The sequence below is a fragment of the Phyllostomus discolor genome, chromosome 1 (genome assembly GCF_004126475.2).
Source record: "Phyllostomus discolor isolate MPI-MPIP mPhyDis1 chromosome 1, mPhyDis1.pri.v3, whole genome shotgun sequence".
Taxonomy (NCBI): Eukaryota; Metazoa; Chordata; class Mammalia; order Chiroptera; family Phyllostomidae; genus Phyllostomus; species Phyllostomus discolor.
Genome location: NC_040903.2, coordinates 189,273,200 through 189,292,936, shown reverse-complemented (window position 1 = coordinate 189,292,936; position 19,737 = coordinate 189,273,200). Strand labels below are relative to the sequence as shown.

At 49.2% G+C, this 19,737-nt stretch overlaps 1 protein-coding gene across 1 annotated transcript; it reads right to left on the bottom strand.

Moving 5' to 3' along the window:
- Window positions 1-672: 672 nt before the first annotated feature.
- On the bottom strand, window positions 673-19,646 carry LOC118498768 (forkhead box protein E1-like). The gene is made up of 3 exons (XM_036017461.1): window positions 19,638-19,646; window positions 18,996-19,454; window positions 673-844 (listed from the first exon to the last, which is right to left on the bottom strand). The coding sequence occupies exons 1-3, from the start codon at window positions 19,644-19,646 to the stop codon at window positions 761-763; spliced, it is 552 nt and encodes a 183-aa protein (XP_035873354.1). The 3' UTR covers window positions 673-760.
- Between the last annotated feature and the right edge of the window lie 91 nt (window positions 19,647-19,737).

Here is a 19,737-nt window from a genome sequence, read left to right as displayed (position 1 = left end):
GCTGGGAGGACTGCAGGACTATGCCTGGAGCACTTCACCACTCCCTTAGATGGAAGATAAACAGTGGTCCAAGTTGAGACCTGAGCCATTTCCTCCTAGACTAATGGGTTTCCACATCAGTCATCTGCCAGCCAGTTTCCAGTCAGCCCAGAGGCACCCACGAGTGGTGACCGCTCCCTCACCCCACCAGTCCCGTCCTACTGAGCCCCAGTCGAAGGCCTGGAGCACAGGTCCAGCTGCTCTGCCATGCCATGTATTATACATTAAGTGACTGGCCACAAAAAACTGGCAGCGGGGAGGAAAGTGGCCAAGGGACTACTTCGGAGTTAGGTGAAGGAACTGCAATAAGGTCCCTCTACAAATATGTCGGAAAAGCAGTCCAGCCGGAGGTTTCACATGGACATGTAGTAAAGGCGAATGAGAGCAATTACTGCTGATTAGAAATGGCTATAGCTCACAGCCAGCGCACATCCACGTGGCTCCCAGCACTACTTGTCATTAAGCAGGGAAATGGCACGATGTTCCCGCAGACAGAGTAGCCAGAATCAGTGCTAGAAGTCGGAAACAGAGCCGATGCTCCCAGAGGGCCCCCCTCTCTCATCTCTAGGTCACCAAGGCTCACGGGACCACTGCTCCTGATCAGCAATATTCCGGGGCCCAGCCGTGCCCCCACAGCAGGGGCTGCCTGACCTGAGGCCTCTAGGCTGGGGTGGGGGTACAGAGGGAACAGGAGCCACACCTCCAAGAGCTGCAGCATTCGCTACTTCATCAGGTTCAAAGGCACTGGAGAATCCCGGTGGGAAACAAGTGGGAACAGAGGGGCCCCATTAGGTCCCGGGGAGTTCTTGGCAGAGGAGGAGAGGATGAACACACAAGCATGGATGTGCAGGGGCCCAGGCGGCCCAGAGGCTGAGCGCACTACATGGACCCACAGGATCTGGAGTCAAGCAGACCTGGCTTGAACCCCAGCTCCTCCACCTTACCGGCTGTGTGTGGCCTTGGGCAAGACTCACTTGATTCTTTAAAATTTTTTCTTGAGTTTTAAAAAGATTTTATTTATTTATTTTTAGAGAGAGGGGAAGGGAGGGAGAAAGAAAAGGAGAGAAACAGCAATGTGCAAGAGAAACATCAATCGGTTGGCTGCCTCTCACATATACCCAACCAACGGACCTGGCCCGCAACCCGGGCAGGTGCCCTGACCAGGAATTGAACCGGTGACCCTTCAGTTCACAGGACGGCGCTCAATCCACTGAACCACACCAGCCAGGGCTTAATTTTTAGCTGTTGACTTTAGAGAGAGGGTGGAAAGGGAGGAAAAGAGAAAGAGAAAGAGAAAGAGAAAGAGAAAGAGAAAGAGAAAGAGAAAGAAAAGAAAGAAAGAAAGAAAAAGAGAGAAAGAGAGAGAGAGAGAGAGAGAGAGAGAGAGAGAGATCAATTTGCTGCCCCGCTTATTTATGCATCATTGGTTGCTTCTTGTATGTGCCTGGCCTAGGGACTGACCCACAACCTGGGCATATTGGGATGACACTCTGAGCAACCGAGCTACGGGGCCAGGGTATGAATCACTTGACCCTGCCCACCTTCAAGTTCCTCATCTATAAAATGAGCCTAGCAGTAATACCAGCCTCACTGATCTCCAAGATCGAGGTGATACAAGTAAAGCTATTTGTACATAACCGACACACAGTAGGACCACCATAAATGGCAGCAATGATGATGATGGTGGAAAAATTATTTCTTCCACAAGCAGCCAGGACAAGATTTTCTGATTTGTGCCTAAAATATTGAACCACATCTCAAATAATAAAGATACTTGTTAAATTAGGTTAAAAGCATAACCTAGTGCTCCCCACCAACAATCCACCATTCGTGATCCCAACCATCCACCATCTATGATCCCAACATCAGTTTGGACCATGCTGATATAAAGGCAAATATAAAGCAATTCAGCTGGAAAGAAAAAACAGTCTAACATCCATGCCCAACAGAAGGCCAAACCAGAAGATGAAGTATAAATAATTCAGAGCCCTCTGCTGTAGTAGCCAAGACACAACCCTCAGGGTTCCACCAGGAGAGACAGCAGGTCCTGCTAGGAGCTGGAGAGGAGCAGGGCCATGGGGAACTACAGGCCTGAGCAGGAAGAGAATTTAAAGTAATGTCAGGTAGCAAAATCAGAACTAAGTGAGCAATACAAACCATCCTTGACACTGGTCCGTGGGTTTTAAAGAAAAGACAAAAATCCAGCTTCAGCTTCAGGGTAGACGTGCAGAGAGCCAGGAGATAAGACCAAGACACAAGGTACTGGGGAAAAGCCCTGGTGTTCACCCATTTTCTAAGTCCCAAGGAACATCAAATAGAGCGGAGCAGCAGACTGTGTGTGAATGAGCCCGGGGACCCCCGCAGCACCACTCGAAAGCTGTCCCCGCTCTGCTCCTACCTCGTGGGCTAGAAGGAGCAAGGCAGTGATTTGCACCTCAGGTCTGCCCTCTTTGGGAATAACACGACTGCCCTTCCTACCTGAGTTGAGAGCTTCAGAATTCACCGGACAGGTATTGTTAAGCACTCACTTTGCACCAAGACACTGTGGCAGCCTTGTGGGAGATACAAAAATAAGTCACGCATGGAACCTGCTCCCCAGAGCTGATCCCCCATCAAGAGAGACAAAACAAGTGCATCGATCACCAAAGGAAGTTGAGAGTGGTGTTGCGAGCAGTCTGGGGTTTCCAGACTGCCTTCAGTCTGGGGCATCACTTCCGAGTATGATGCCCTGGGGATGCTGAAAAAAGTAAGACATTGCCCCTGTCATTGAGGAACTGAAATCTAGAGGGAAAACCAGCCATGTACATAGATTATTCACAAAGCAGTGGGTAATCTTGAATGCTGGTGCAAAAGTGCGAATACATAAACCGTTAGAGTAGCTGGTACTGGGGGGGGGGGGGGCACGGCAGATTTAAAGAAGGAGAAGACATTTTAGCTGAGTCTCGAATGATGACTAAGCTTTTGCCAGGTGAAGAGATCTCTAAGGGCATTTGATGCAAAAAGAGCATCGTGGGGAAGTCGAGTCCCTAGAGGACCCAGACCACCCAAGGACCTGGGCAGCTGGCAGCGAGCGGCCAGGCTGGAAGGCAGGCCGAGGACAGACTAAAGGAATTGGCAATGGTTTTATGGAAAAGGACACACCTGAGCCAGGCCGGGAGGAACAACTACCAAGACAGGTGGGGCCCGGCTCTCTGAGACGAGGTGTGGGAATGTGCCTTAAAAAGACACAAACCGCCATGCGGGGCTGTGGCAGCAGGTGTCCAGATAACCAGAGTGTTCAAGAACCCAGAGGCCCAAGAAGGTGCTGACCATTCAGACAGTTTCGAGGAGAAAGAGAGAGACCTAGGGAGCATCTGCTAGAAAGAATGAGGCATATTAACAACCCCCGTGAAGGGGGAACAAAGGAAGAAGCCCCAGATAAATGTGAGGCTGTGAAGCTGCCTGGGAATCAGATGCTTCTAAAAGCAAGACGAGAGCACGTACTCTAGCAAGCTGAGACACAGGACTTACAGGAAGGGAATCTCCCATTAAAAACTTGGGGCCGTTAGCTCCCCCCACCACTGGGGAAGGGGTCAGCACACACTGTTAGATTTAGGGAGCAAGGCTGCCATCAGGACAGCTCCCCCAGAGGCAATTTCCCCTCCAATTCCAAGCAGCAGCAGCCAGAAAAGTGTGTAAATGTAAGTGGCACCCTTTCGTGAAGGGTTTCAATCCATCAAACAGCCGTGGCCGTTCTCATTTGTGGGGCACTACACCAAGAGAAGTGCTTCAAAGGACACTACTTCTTTGTCCTGGACACTGACCTTGGGCCTGGTGCCTGACCCAGAGAAGTTGGGAAAAGGACTTCCAAGGCAGACCATATAGACTCACATCCAAAGGTCAATTCTCAGAGGCAGCCAGCCCTTCAGACAGCAGGGTCTCTCACACTTCCCCTTGGGGACCTCTGCCCCACAGAGCCCAGGAAGGCCCCTCTCCACCCCACAGCACTCGCCCCACCCCCAGCCCCTCGGATCCCTGCCTTTCCTTCTAAGGGGCCTCACCAGGGAGGCCCAGAAAACTCATCCAACCAGTTCCCAAGTGGGAGGAGAGGCGCTTTCTCTTCTCCCTCAGCTGAGGCTACACAGCCCAGAATGTGGGCAGGAGGGCAGCTGTCACCAAACCCCATGTTCTGGGGCGAGGGGGCGCACATGGCATGGAGTGGCTGGGCCCAGGCAGCAGGGTGCCACTCCTGGAAAAGCAAGGCCTTGATTCAAGGCTGAAAGACGTAGCCAAGCCAACACCTGCTCCGGACCCCCCTGCTCCCACGGCCCAGAGCTCCAGAGGTGGTGGGCACTGGCGTGGTGAGAACTGCCCCTGCCTGGTGGCATCCATCAAGGGCAGGACAGGGTCGGGGAGAACTTCCATTCACCTGCTCCACCTGCCACTACTTGATTTTATCTAATAACCACCCTCTGTGGATTCTGGGACAGGGAAAGTCCCGGAAGAAGTAAATGATTAACCCTGCTTTTCCCGGGGCATGTGGGTGTGTGCGTGTGCATGCATGCGTGCGTGCATGTGGAACAGTGTGCTGGGTCGCTCCCAGAAGGGCTCCTTCTCTAACCACCCAGCTCTGAATGTCCCCTAGCAGAATCATTTGCAGTCCCCTTAAAAAGGACACAGGACAGCCATGCTCTTACCCAGCCAAGATGGACAAATCCACACTAGAAGAAGCCAGGCAGGATAACAAGGACCAGCCGTCTTTCCTGCACCTGCACCTGTGAGGACCTCAGTGTCTGAACCCCCGAAGGAGAAACCTACCTTTTTGCCCCAAAGCCCGTGGCTGGCCAGGTTTCACACAATGGGGAGGGGAGGGAGGCTGGGGGAGAGGTCTGGCAAGGCTTGGAGTTGACCAAGTCCTGGTCACGTCCCACTTGCACCCCTGGCATGACCCCAGCTGGGTACCTACTGCTTTTCTCAAAAGGGCTCCCATCTGAGCACTGAGAGGGCCGTGTGGGACCAGGAAGCTGCATTCTTCCACACGGGCACCGGCAGCCGAGCAGTTAACAGGCTTGGGGCAAGCAGAGAGCTGCCACCAACAGCCTGGGAATCACAGCGCCTGCGCCTCCTGCAAAATCTCTCCAATAAATGTCCTATTCAGAACCAGTTCTGCGTGTGGGTCATACTTTCTGCATTTCTATCATTCCTGATTCCTGGGAGGCCCCTAACAGAGGAAATGCAGCTTCCCACTCCAATTCAGCAGGTCCCCACTGGGTGGGGGCTAAGGCCAGAGCCAGGCAGGTGAGCACCACACCACTGAGGACATGCAAATATCTCCAGCAGTTAAACACACTAACAGCAGGAAGTCAAGTACTGAGCACACATAACAAAGCCAGATCATTCACCAGCGCCATAATACTCCATTTATGCAGCTCCTCCCCCACCGCAGGCCTGCAAAGCCGGAGGGCATTAACACTTGGGGCCTCAACAACAACCAGGGGTAGAGGGGAGGGGCAGGTGAGCATCAGATATTATTATATTACCTGAGTTACAGATTAGGAAACTGAGGCACAAACAGCTCCCAAGATGCCAAAATGGAATACTGTCAACTAGCATTTTATTTGGGTATACCAGGCACTGTGCTAAACACATTCCCTGTGTAATTTCCTCACAGCAACTCTATGATCAAGAGCTATTTGCTCGCTTACCCAGGACTGGACAGTGAGGTAAGAGGGAAATTCATTCCCCAAAGCCAACTCCTTAGGATGGAACAGAAAGGTGCCATCCCGCAGCCCCATCGTGGGAATGCCCTTGGGCTAGTAACACTTGGCTCTAGAACAAGTGGCTACACAGTGGGGCAACCTAAGAGGCCAAAACAGAGTCACCCAAACTCATAACTCACTCGTATATGCCTTCACAAACCACTTTTGTGACCACCTAAGATGACCTGGGATAATGGTCAGCCACCACGGCCCCCCTTGTGGTCCCTCAACTTGAGATGTATGAAGGCTTTTGGTCTCCCTGGGAATGGATTGAGGTGGGCTTACCTATACACTGACTTGAGACCAGTTCCATAAAACATACACCTTAAAGGGGAAAAAAAGGTGACTGGGAACAAGCACAAGGCTGCCTTTCTCCACCGGTGGGGTCTCACAGTGGGGGCGCTAATCTGTGCTGCCGCACAGTGAGTGGCAGGAATCTCATTATCTGTGAGTGCCCGTCCACGCACCTCAATTACAGCCTCCTAAATAAAGGTAAGGAGGACCAGATCTTCCTGGGCTTTTGCGCCCTGTCTTCCCCCAGGTCTTCAGCATACGAACCCCTAGCACCGATCTTGGCAGCTGCGGAAACACTCACCGGAAGGAGGCTGAGGCGCACAGGATGAACGGTGTTTCCTGGGCTCTTAGGATGGGAGAAAAGCCAGCCCCAGTGCAGACACAGAAAAAGGTTTGGGAACGAGCGCCAAACTGTTCACCCCCTCTCTGCTGCCTGAAAGCTGCAGAAGTGGGACTGAGATGACCTCCTGTCTGAAACAGGACAACTCAAATCCACTCGCATTCTTTGGCAATTTAGAGCCTGTGCCAGGTGCTGAGGACATAGCAATGAAGAAGACAAACCTGACTGTCACAGAACTAACGCTCCCGCTGGGAAGAAGGCCACAAAAAGTGGACAAATAGCTCTGAGAGTGTGACGGGCATCTGGGACTTTGTTAGGTAGGGAGGCCTGAGAAGGCTCGTGGAGATGGCTCTTAAGCAGAGAGAGATCCATGCGATAAGAAGCAGCCAGACATGCCAAGTTCTGGGAGAAAAGCCTTCCAACAATCTTTTCCCTACCCCACCTTGGCCACACACCTACACACGCGATTTGTCCTAGACCTCACCATCACCAATAAGGACAGACTTCCAAAATATTTAGTTTTTAAGCATCCTAGTCCTTACCACCGTGGAAGAGGAGCTCAGTATAAAAAAATTACAAACCACACAGTGAAAAAAACACCACAAGAGAGTCATAAGACGGAACAAGCCGGTATTCCGAGAGCTAGAAAAGAAAAATCTAAAAAATATATTTTCTAAAGTACCAAATGGAAGTGAAATATACGTTATTAAAATTTAAAACCCCACAGGTAGGTTAGTGAAATGGGGGGAAAAATGGAGGAAATCATCCTGAGATAGAAAATGTCAAGAGACACAGAGGTTCACAGAATTCCACAACAAAAAGGGAAGAATGGAGAAGGGCAATTTTGAAAGACAGAACGTATATGAATTTTCCAGAACTGAAGATGGGCTCATCCTCAGGGTTCAAAGTTCATATTCAGTCATGTCATGCACTAAGAACACTAAAAACAAAAAAGAACACTGCCCAGTGTGGCTCAGGTAGTTATTCCCAAAACCAGAAGGTTGCAGGTTCGATTCCCAGTCAGGGCACAATGCCTAGGTTGTGGGTTCAACCCCAGATCCTTGATCCAGGCACGAACGGGAAGCAACATATTGCTTCTCTCTCTCCCTCCCTTCCTCTCTCCCTTCCTCTCTAGAAGCAATGAAAAAAAAATGTCTTCACATTTATCTTAAAGGATTATAAGGAAGTAACATGAACAATTATATGCTAATGAATTAGGAAACTTAGATGAAATAGACAAATTCCTAGAATGACACAAACCAATGGCCAACTCAGGAAGAAATGGAAAATCTAGAGAAACTTGTTAACAAGAAACTGAATTAATCATTTTTAAACTTCCAATTAAAAAAGCCCATGATTAGAAGGCTTCACTGGTGAATTCTACTACACATTTAAAGAAAAATTAATAACAATTCTTCCCAAATTCCTCCCCAAAACAGAAGAGGAAAGAACACATCCCAACTCATTCTATGAGGCCATATTACCCTGATATCGAAACCAGACAAGACATCACAAGGAAAAAAGCTGCAGTCCAATCTCCTTTATAAATATGGCAGGAAAAAACCTCAACAAAACACTAACAAATTGAATCTGGCAGCATATTCTTTTAAAAGAGTATACATTATGACTATGTGGATTTACCCCAGAAATACAAGACTGGGTTAATACCTAAAAGTCAATTAATATAATTCTAGGTTATTAATAAAGTACAAAACCACCTGATCATTTCAACAGGCCCCCCAAAAAACATTGAGAAAATCGAGCACCCTCCCGCGATAAAACAGGGCACAAACTAGGAATAGAGAGGAACATCCCCCACCTTAGATAGAGCATCTACAAAAAAACCCACGGGCTATTTCTCACCTAGTGGAAAAAGTGGAATGCTTTCTCCATAAGATTAGGAACAAAACAAGGATGTCCCCCTTCTTGACACTTCTGTTCAACATTGTACTGGAGTTCTAGCCAGGGCAATTAGGCAAGAAAAAGACATCCAGATTGAAAAGGAAAAAGTAAAACTATCTCTCTTCACAGGTGACATGATCTTATATATACAGAAAATCCTAAGGAATCCACTACCAACTGTTAGAACTCACAAGAGGCCGGCAAGACGGCATGATGCAAGATCAATACAAAAAAATCAAGTCTATTTCTATATACTAGAAACAATCCAAAAATAAATTTAAGAAACAAAACAATCCCAAAAGTATTTTATGCAGCAAAAAGCATAAAATAGTGTAGAATATATTTAACAAGAGAAGTGCAAGATGTACTGGAAACCACAAAACCGCTAAAAGAAATTAAAGACCTAAATAAATGGAAGGATATCCCATGTTCATGGGTCAGGACAGTTAACATTCTTCAGTCTGGCAATACTCGCCAAACTGAACTACAGATGCGATCAAAATTCCAGGTGGCACTTTTGTAGAAATTGACAAAATGATCCTAAAATCTGTACAGAAAAGCAAGGAACCAAGAATAGGCAAAACAATCTTGAAAAAGATTATTTTGTGTTTGAAGGGCTTGATCAAGTGAATGAAAAGATATCAGACTTACTGTGTTCGTTCTGTAGTGTACACAAATACTGAGTCATTGTGTTGTACACCGGAAACTGATGTACAGTATAGTCCCCCTTATACGTTCCACGACTCCCAGTGGATGCCTGAAACCACAGACAGTACTGAACCCTATACATGCTGTGCTTATTCCTATATACACACATAAAGAAAATAGTCACAACAGACTGCATATTGTATGAATTCATTTACATGAAATGTCCAGAAGATCCAAATCCATGGAGACTGAAAATAGGGTAGTGGTTGCCTAGGGCTAATGGGTACAGGGTTTTGTTTTTTATCAAAATGTTTTCAGATAAGATAGTGGTGACGGTTGCAGAACTGTGTGAATATACTAAGAACCAGTAACTATATACTTTACATGGGTGAATTTTAAGTATGTAAAACATATCTCAATAAAGTAATAAATCAATCAAATCTTAAAAGTAGTCAGTAAGAAAAGCATAGACTATTCAATAACTACTACTGGAAAAACTGGCCATTCCTCTGGGGGAAAAAAATAAAATCAGTTCCATCTTTCAAGGCTGAGTGGTTCTCACCCTCGGCTGAACATAAACACCACCTGGGACATTTCATAACCATGCCTCGATCCCACCCCAAAATATTTCTGTTTTATTGGTCTGAGCTGAGATGAGGCTCAGAACATCAGTACTTTTTTCAGGAGCTCCTTTAGAGCTTTAACGTGTAGTCAGGCTTGAGAACCAGTGTTGTATATATTTTAAAATGTAAATGATACACACACACATACGAATTCCAAGTGAATTTAAAATGTAAGGATGGAGCCCTGGCTGGCGTAGCTCAGTGGATTGAGCTCGGGCTGCGAACCAAAGTGTCGCAGGTTCGATTCCCAGTCAGGGCACATGCCTGGGTTGCAGGCCATGGCGCCCAGCAACCGCACATTAATGTTTCTCTCTCTCTCTCTTTCTCCCTCCATTCCCTCTCTAAAAATAAATAAAAAAATAAAATAAAATAAAGATTTCTTTAAAAAATAAAATAAAATGTAAGGATGGGAAGCAACACTTAACTTCAAAACCACATATTAAAATGTAGATTTAGCCCTGGCTGGCATAGCTCAGTGGATTGAGCGCGGGCTGCAAACCAGGCATTGCAGGTTCGATTCCCAGTCAGGGCACATGCCTAGGTTGCAGGCCATGGCTCCCAGCAACCGCAAATTGATGTTTCTGTCTCTCTCTCTTTCTCTCTCTCTCTCTCCTCTCTAAAAAATAAATAATAAATAAAATCTTTAAAAATAATAATAAAATAAAATGTAGATTTATAAAATTAGACTTGGAAAAAATTTCTTGAATAAGACTCAGAAAGTACAAACAAAAGATTAGTAAATCTGACATTAAAATTAAACATCCCTTTGAAAAATAGTATTAATAAAGGTAAGACAATCCAGAGCTATATAAATATGACCTGCAAAAGATAGTTATTAAATATATATTTTTTTAATTCCTAAAAATCAACAAGAGAAAGACAACGGCAAGTAAAATGGAAAAAATACACAAGAACCTGTAATGTGTTGCAGGGTGGGAAGATGGTGAGCTAGGGGACCCTAAGTGGGAAACTTTTTGCTATATTCGCTTTCGGGGTTTGGATCGTGGATGTATTACCTAGTTGTTTTTTAAATTTTTTTTTTGTGAAGGGCAAAGAGTCGCAGAAGAAAACAAACAGATTGGCCAATGAACATGAAAAGTACCAGCCCTGGCTGGTGTGGCTCAGTGGGTTGAGTGCCGGTCTGCAAATCAAAGGGTCACCAGTTCGATTCCCAGTCAGGGCACATGCCTAGGCTGCGGGTCAAGTCCCCAATAGGGGGTGCACCAAAGGCAACCACACATTGATGTTTCTCTCCCTCTCTTTCTCCCTCCCTTCCCCTCTGAAAATAAAATCTTAAAAAAAAAAAAAACATGAAAAGTACCCATCCCTTCCTGTAATCAAAGGGCTAATTTTTTAAAAAGATTTTATTTATTTATTTTTAGAGAGAGGGAAGGGAGGGAGAAAGAAAGAGAGAGAGAAACATCAATGTGTGGTTGCCTCTCACGTGGCCTCCACTGGGGACCTGGTCTGCAACCCAGGCATGTGCCCTGACTAGGAATCGAAATGGCAACCCTTTGGTTCTCAGCCTGCGCTCAATCCACTGAGCTACGCCAGCCAGGGCAAAGGGCTAATTTTAAAAACCAATTTATAAAATAATTTTAAAATACCATTTCATATCTACTAGGCTAAAAGATATAATCCAGATGTTACTGAAATAGGAGCTCTTGTGTTTCCAGGAAAAATACTCATTGGTTATGAGTGATTCAGGGGCATTATTTTGGGCAGCAGCATCTTAAAAAGCAGAGAAGATTGGCACATGGCTGTTCCGTTCAGTACTATTTATAGTGGAGTGAAAATAGAAACAAACCTAAATGTCTGTAAGAAAACTGTGATTTAATTACACAATACACACCAATAGATAGTTAAATAAATAACCTAGATTTAAATCTACCAACAGGGATAAATCTAGACACTATTGTTAAATAAAAAATGCAAGGTCAAGAAGAATGCACCCAACATATGTCAAAACTAAACGACGTAACACATAAATTACACATTACAATAACGAGTATAGACACACGCATAGGAAGGATAATCACCGTATGCAGAAGAATGTTACTTCTGGGGAGGGAAAGAAGAGACTGGGATTAGGAGGAAAACACAGGAAGCTTCAAATGTCACTTTCTATTTCTACAATAAATGGGAAGCAGACATGACCATTAAAATTTACCATAAAATTGCCATCTGCCAGATCTGGATGGGGGGGTTGCCCATGGGGGGCGAGGTGCCTATGCAGGGGCTGGCCCCATCACCCTGGAGACCGGCAGGGACAACCAGCGCCAAGACTGCACAGCACAGCATCTTTCAGCAGCATCCAGACCCAAAACAAAGGAACAAAGCTCTTCATGGAAAGAGGCCTGGGATTTTTGAAACTGCAGCTCCTCCCTGTCATTTTCTGGCCTCAGAAAGTGCTGTGTGGCACTCAGGCAGGTGCTTAAAATGTACATGTACTGAAAGCTTTCTTGTTTCCGCTAGGGCCAGTGCCCTTTGGAAGAACTGGCAGTCTGCTTGGGTGTAGCCGAATTAAGGTGGGGCCATCCTAGCTCTACTGCTAACACAATAAAACCTTGACTTGCTGCACAGAGAGCTGCCCCCAAAAGCCTCACTTTCGAGAGAGTGAGGAATTTCAAAACAGTCTGGGTCCCTATAGAGCTGAGAGCATGCACTCCAGAGTCACTCAGAAGTTCAACCTCATCCCCAAGTCTTAGCTGAGTGATTCCGGACGAGCAACCAACCTTGTGAGTTTCCTTATCTGTGGGTGGGGGCAACACCACTTATTTTGCCTTGCTGAGAAAATGATATTATTACTTAAGTATCAACATTTTTAAAATTTTAATCAATCTGATTGGGAATCTTTTAAGATTTTGTTTATCTTTTAGAGAAATGGGAAAGGAGAGAGGGGAAGAGAAACATCCATGTATGAGAGATACATTGATCAGTTGCCTCTCACACGCCCCCAATGGGGGACTTGCCCCACAACCCAGGCATCTACCCTGACTGGGAATCGAACCCACAACCTTTTGGTTTGCAGGCCAGCACTCAGTCCACTGAGTCACATCAGCCAGGGTAGAATCTTTTAAAAATATGCTACCCATTTCCTTCCTAAAAAGAGTCAAGGGAACATAATTTAACCTTTTCTTGATGACTCGGGGTCACAATTACCAGCAAAAATCATCAATTTTCTTTAGTTTTTTAAATTAAGTGAATTAGGGTGACATTGGTTAATAAGATTATATAAGTTTCAAGTATACTTTTCTATGACACATTATCTGTATACTGCATTGTGTGCCCACCACCCAATTCATCTTCCATCAGTCATATATTTGGTCCCTTTTACCCTTTACTACCCCCACCCCCTTCCCACTGGTAACCACCATACTGTTGTCTGTGTCTATGGTTTCAGTTTTATACCCCACATATGAGTGTCATATGGTTGTTAGCTTTTTGTGACTTATCTCGCTTAGCATAATATCCTCAAGGTCCACCCATGTTGTTGCATCAATTATCAAAATGACAATTTCCTGCAAGGACCAAAGTGTGCCAAGCCATTCCCCCTAAATAAATGACTCCCTGCTTTTCATAGCCTTTTGATCTCGATCAACTCCCGGTTGCCCTGTGGTCATTTTTCCTCTCAATGCCTGTCTCTTTACACTCTTTCTTTGCAGCTTCCTTTCAGTTTTGGGCTTGGAAATAGGATGACACCGCTTATATATAAAAATTAAACAGGGTCTGAGGGGACTGGTGTAAAAAAAAAGAAGGGGGGGGCGGCTAAAGTCCTATCTGATCTGAGACCTGCTTGGCTGCATGCAGATACACATGGCTGCCGGGTGGCCAAGCCCTGAACAAGCGAGGAGAGATGTCACTCGATTTTATGGGACATATCATGGGATGACTCTATTCGAGACTACAAGCACACCCTCCTGTCCACTTGCGGGCAAATGCAGGAGGCCTGGGTGGACTGGTCCCAACGACCCCAGGCACCCTTTCACTTTTCCAGGCTGGAGGAGTACAGGCCTGCCTGCCCCTCTGCCAGAGCAGCTGACCCAGGTTACCTTCTTAGAATCTTGTGTCCTGGGCACCTTCAGTCAGGAATAGAACATCAGTGAAGAGCATGAAAATTTCTTTAATTCCTACGATTTCATCACATGGCTTTGTTATGAACAAATGTTTATTGTAATGCAGCGAGCACAGGGGATGTAGCAATGTGCAGAATGGGTAGAGGCACCTTAAATACTGGTTCCCTTTTCCTTTCAATAAACACTTGTCATCTATCACTCAAGAACTCTGATTTACACACTTACACACACATATACACAGCCTCGCAGCCTGGAGAGTAAATGACATGAGTTTTTTAAGAGCTCCCGGTGCCTGCAGAACCCATCTTTCCTCCCGGGCTCCTAATACCACAGTAAAATTGACTTCCCTCCTCCTGCATCCTCTCTCATTCTCAACCAGGCTCCAGCAATAATCAGAGCAACTTCTAGAACCCTCAAACTGTGTTTCCCAAAGGCTGCATGCACAGCCACCATTGCCTCGACTGAAACGTTGCTCAGGTCCTGTGTCCTGTGTCCTGTGTCCAGCCCAAGTCAGCTCAGCCCGGTAGGGGGTTTAAGAGTCCTTAAAAAAACTATTCTTTGATCTTAAACCAAGGCTCCCTCCCCAGAGGGCAGCAAGAGGACTACAAAAAGCCCCTCTCTCCCTTAGCTTGCATTCCCATGTGGCAACAGGCGCCAGGGGCTGGGTTGACCGCCACCACTGCCTTCCTCCCCCCCCCCCGCCCCGCCCCCCCCCCACCACCACTGCCTTCCTCCCCCCGCCACCACTGCCTTCCTCCCCCCACCACCACCACCACTGCCTTCCTCCCCCTGCCACCACTGCCTTCCTCCCCCTAACTTTGTGGAGCAAAAGCTGGAGTAGCTGAAACTACCAAGCTGATTCCTCTCAGGATAGGATGCCAGTGCAAGCTCAGCATACCCTGATTACTTTTACTACTGTTCTGGATGCTCTGTGGGAACAAAGAGGAATCAAGCAGAGTTCCTGCCCTCAGAGAGCTTTTAACCAAAATAAGAACACAGTCGAGACTCAGCTGACGGGACGGGCCAGGCTTTATCCCAGAGAGGCTGATCCTCAAACAGGTTGCCAGCATCTCTAGATGCACCTCCTTACAATCTCAGGCTAATCAACTCCGTCTTATTTTTTCTGCTGTGACTAAAGTGTCTGGGGCTGTTCAGGGCCCTCTTTGCAACTTCCTCTGAGGCCAGATTATATCTAGCTTTAGCTGCCTCCATGCACCAACAGGCAGGCCCTGAAAGTTCCTTCACCACAGGGCCTGCCTGGCTGGCCTGCAGAGTGCAGCAGGAGCATTCCAGGGGAGTGGTCAGGCCGATAACCACTTCCCTGGGCCCCACCCTCCACTGCCCAGCCAGGGCAGTGCCCCCAGGAAACCACTCACTGCAGCTTTAGATGAGCTCCTCCCTTTTGAGGTCATGCCTCCAGCTGAGAGGGGAAGCAGTTGACAGCTGCTCAGAATTGAGCAGAGAGCTAGACTCTGACATCAGATGTCTATCCGTTCTGTCACTCTAAATTCTGGTCCATGAGGACCCTTCCTACAACTTTTTTCCAAGGCTGCCTCTGAGCCTTCATCAGAATCCTCTAGCCGCCTCCACAGGCTCCCTGGAACAGCTCCCTCCTGCCATCTGCCCAGTTCTCCAGCCCCTCCCACATCCTCCCACCCCCTTCTCCTCCTCACACCCAGGCAAACTTATCTAATAGACACTCGAGTTGGGGGTGGTGGTGGAGAGGGTGGATAGCCTTCCCAGTGTGAGGCAGAGTGGAGAGGCCAGACACTAAGGTGTGATTCATTAGGGCTGGTTGGAAACAGAGGGAACTCCAGAGCAAGGGAGGGTCGGGGCTGCCCACAGCCCCGCCAGTCACCAGGGGAAGCAGCACACACCTGCACGTCCCACATCTTCAACTATCAGGAGTCTAGGGTCATGGAGAAAAACCTCACTAAACAGAAAGTCTGCAATAACTAGGATTTCTATTTTCACCTCCCTCTGATCCCCCATTCCTGCCTAAAAATTGAAATAGAAGCTTCCCATATACAGTCCTTAGCATTACATATCTTAGGCTACCTCTGCAGAATTTGGATGGAGAAATAACCAGACTATCATTTATTGAGCACCTGTATAGGCTGTGCTAAGCATTTAACATACTTCACCTGTCTCACTGTTCATCTTCACAATTCCACACGTGGTTAAGTATGATGACTAACTTTATTTTACATGCAAGAAACACAGGCACAAAGGAGTGTAGCACTACAACTAGTAAGCTGCCAGGCTTGGATTTGAACTTGGATTTGAACCCAAGTGCGCCCAGTTCCACAGCATGTAGCTCGAACAGGGTTTCAAGAAAAGGAAATCAGAGATGAAGGGAAATGTCTCCTTCAGGCATTCCCTCAAACATACCTTCCTCCGGTCGCTTCCCAGACAACCCCACCTAAAACATCACCTCATCCCTTCCATGATTCACATCCACCTTCCGGATCCTATTTTTCTGCTTATCACTAAAATGCTCTCTATTTCAATTATTTATCCTGCTGTCAGCTTCTCTCACTAGAACTCAACTCATAGGTCAATTATTGTTGTGTGTGTGTGTGTATTTGTGTATGTATGTATGTATGTATGTATTACTGCTGTGTCTCCTGTGCCTAGCACTCATATACAGTAAAGCTGTCCAATGAATGAATGCTTTGAAACAGAACTAAGAGGCAGGAGTATAGGAAGAAATAGAGGATGATCCGCCCACTCAGGGGAACAAAGGGGATGAGAAAAGATAGTGAGAGAATCTGGCCAGAGGCAAGCTGGGGGCCCCAAGATGAGCCGTGCTAGAGGAAATGAGGGTCTGCCAGGTCCTCTGCACTCCAGTGCAACCTCCCTGCCGGCCAGTGATTTCCAGCTGCCAGAGCCGGGCCTGAGGGCTTCTGCTGGGGAGGGCAGGCCAGAACAAAGGCCTATGGACCCGCAGCTGGGCTGAGAGGTGGAACAGAGAAGCGGCCTGGGCCAGAGGGGCAGCCTGGGATGGGGGAGGGGGGCAAAGGAGGAGCTGAAAACAGCTCTCAGTGCAGCTGCAGAGGCAACACACTCCCAAAGCCCAGAGCCCCCTCTGCCCCTAACACAGCAGAAAATAGCTTAGATGGCTCCACAGTTAACCCCTCTAGGCCAGCTCCAGCCGGGGCTTGTAGCAACCCTCCACGTCCGGAGCCAGAGCTGGCATGAGGCTCTCAGAGGGAGGCAGAGGTAAAGGGGTGAGCCATACACTGGAACACAGTCCTTTCCCCCCTCCAACCCATCATCCCTCAGGCCATGGCCTTTGGCTTCCTCCAGTGTAAACACAGTGACCCTGGGATTTGGTAAGGCAAATGTTTACCCTGCAGCAGAGATACTACAGGCCAGGGGTGTAAACTTTCACCATTGGCTCCTGGTATCTACCCTTCCTGGTGGCACATGTGAGACGAACCCAGAAAATTATAAAGCTCCAGAGGACACCTCTGAGCCACAGCTGAGCCCTTTATTTTGTATGGGAGTTTATGGAGCACCTTCCACACAGGTGGCTCACCCCAACCTCTATGAGGAAGAGCAGGCATGTACCCCACTTTACTCATATGAAAACTGAGTCAGAAAAGGTATGTGACCTGCCTAGGTCATGGGTGGGAGGAGGGGAGCATGGATTAGACAGAGTGGAGAGATCTGAGTGCCGGTCCCTATTTGGCCAACAGGGACCAGGCTCAAATCACCTCACATCTCCGGGCTCTGCTGCCTTCATGTGAGTGGAACAGGCTAGTCCGAGACACCTTCCAGCCCAGGAGACTCTACCAACCTTTGATGCCATGCAGTAGAGCCAGAACTAAATCTCAGGCAACATCCTGTGCTGGGCACCCAGGCTGGGGCTCTTTCCACTCTCCTGTTGCTACACTTCTAACACAGGCAGTAGAAAAGCCCTCACGTTCTTACCTAAGCCCCTTTCTGTTTCTAGGATTAGGTCTGCCGCATCCCCAGAACAAGGTACCCAGGTAGGCCAGGGAGTGTCCAACCCTTCCCCCTAAGGGAGTAGAGGCAGCAGGGGGAGCAAAAGTATTATCAGCAGCTGTAGAAGGAGGAGATGCAGTGTCCCAGGGCAGCAGCAAATGGGGTGAATAGCAGAGAGAAGGGGTACGCCTTTTGGTTCTTACTCCCTAGGTTTTCCGCTGGGGATGGTTGAGGTGAGGTACTCCTAGCTAAGTCACGCAGCTTCCACTCCCAGTACAGCAGAGGAGGGGCTGGAAAGGCACTTTCCGGACGGAAGGCAGGTGATTTGCTCAGCAGGGAGCCCTCTGGGGGCTGTCACTACTCTCCCAGCTTATTATTTCTTGAGCAAGGTCGGAGTGATTGGGCTGCTTGCCGCGGCAGGGCTGGAGAGACTGGGAACCCCCAACCCCAGGATTCCCTGTCGGGTGTTGTTGCGGTCTGGATCGCCTCCTGGGGGCCCCAGAGCAGAGGCCAGGCCCCCTCATTTGCCAACAGTTTAACAAGTGTCTTCAGAGACGGAACAACAGCCATTAACACCGCCCCCACCCCTCCAACCTCGGGGCCACACTTCTCCAGCCTCCTACCATTATATTTCCCGGTCCGTTCTTCCGTTTTTTTCAAAAGCCCTCCTCCAAAGAGTAAAAGTAGGTATCTAAAATTTCCTTGAATTTTCAAGTTTGCACTCCTTATCCTAGCTTTCCGAACCAAAGGGCTGAGAATATGGAGCAAAAGAACCAAACCGATTTGAGGAGTGGGCGAGGTCAAGGTAGACGGTGGCAGGCAGTGGCCTCAGTGGTTTTTGCTCCCGGACACCCCACTTGTGGCTCCGCTCTAATCCCTCCATGGCATGAGCTGAGATCCCAAGAGCCAGTACCGTGTGGCACAATCCGGAACAGGCTGCTGGCGCCTCTCAGGCTCCCAGGACCAGAGGCTCGGAACCTTCCCAGGAGAGTACGGCCCGCTGGGCCCACAGTCGGGGCAAGGACGGGACCCCGGGAGAGAGCGCGCGCAGTGGGGTGGGTGGGCGCAGCCTCGCGGGCTTCCCGGGCTTCAAACTGAGCCTCTCGGAGCCACCCAGCGCGTTCACTCCTTTTGTTTCCGGGGTGGGGGCTGAAGGACAGAAAACGTCTCCTCGCCCGAGCCTCCCGCTCTCCAGCCCTGAGCCGGGAGGGTCGCCTGGGAGGAGCCAACGCAGCCCCGGGCCTTCCGCGGCCGCCCGGAGTCCTCAGCCCGCAGGGGGCTAGGCGGGTGTCCCGGGAAGGTGGGGGCGTCGGAGCGACTCTGAGCACTGCCGCTCCGCCCGCTGCACAGGCAGAGCGAGAGGGGAGAACCAAAGGGCACTCACCGAGCGGCGGCCGCCCGCCGGGTCCGGCACGCACGGCGCGCGAGGCTTCCCAGGTGCGGCGGCGGCAGCGACGCGGGCGCGAGTTTGAAAGTCGCTCTCGGAAGAGGCTGAGGCTGCCGGCTGCTCCCGCCCACTGCCAGCCCTTTGGCGGCCCGGGACTCGGCCAGGGACGCGGCCAACTGCGAGCGCGGCCCCCGCGGACCCCCAGCCCGCGCACGGCTTCCCAGCGCCCGGCAGGAAGTCGGGGCTGAGCCCGGGCTGCGGCGGGAGGGAGGAGAGAGGGAGGGACGGAGCAGGAATTTTTCCAGTGGGTGGAGACTCGGGCCGCTGCTGGAATCCAGCAGTTGGCGACTCCGTGGGGGCCTGGGAAGCTTCCCGGCGCTGCGAGCTGCAGCCGGGGGTAAAGGCGGCGGCGGCGGCGGCGGCGGCGGCGGCGGCGGCGGCGGAGCCGGCGCGCGGCTGACGATTAACGCCCGCAGGTGGGGCGGGCGCGGAGCCCCACGGTGTAGGTCCCGAAGCGCGCCAGCCGCTCCGGGGCAGCCCAAATGCTCCAAGATACAAAGACGCACGTGGTGGAGGGCGACCGGTTGTCACATCCTCATATCACCACCGCCTCCCGAAAGTGCTCCAGACTGCCCAAACGTCCCCCATTGCACGTACTGGGAAGGGGCCTTTTCAGGTGAGGTACTTGTTGGGATCCGATTTGGGGGTCCTGAACCCACCAGAGCAGGTCACCTCGGCT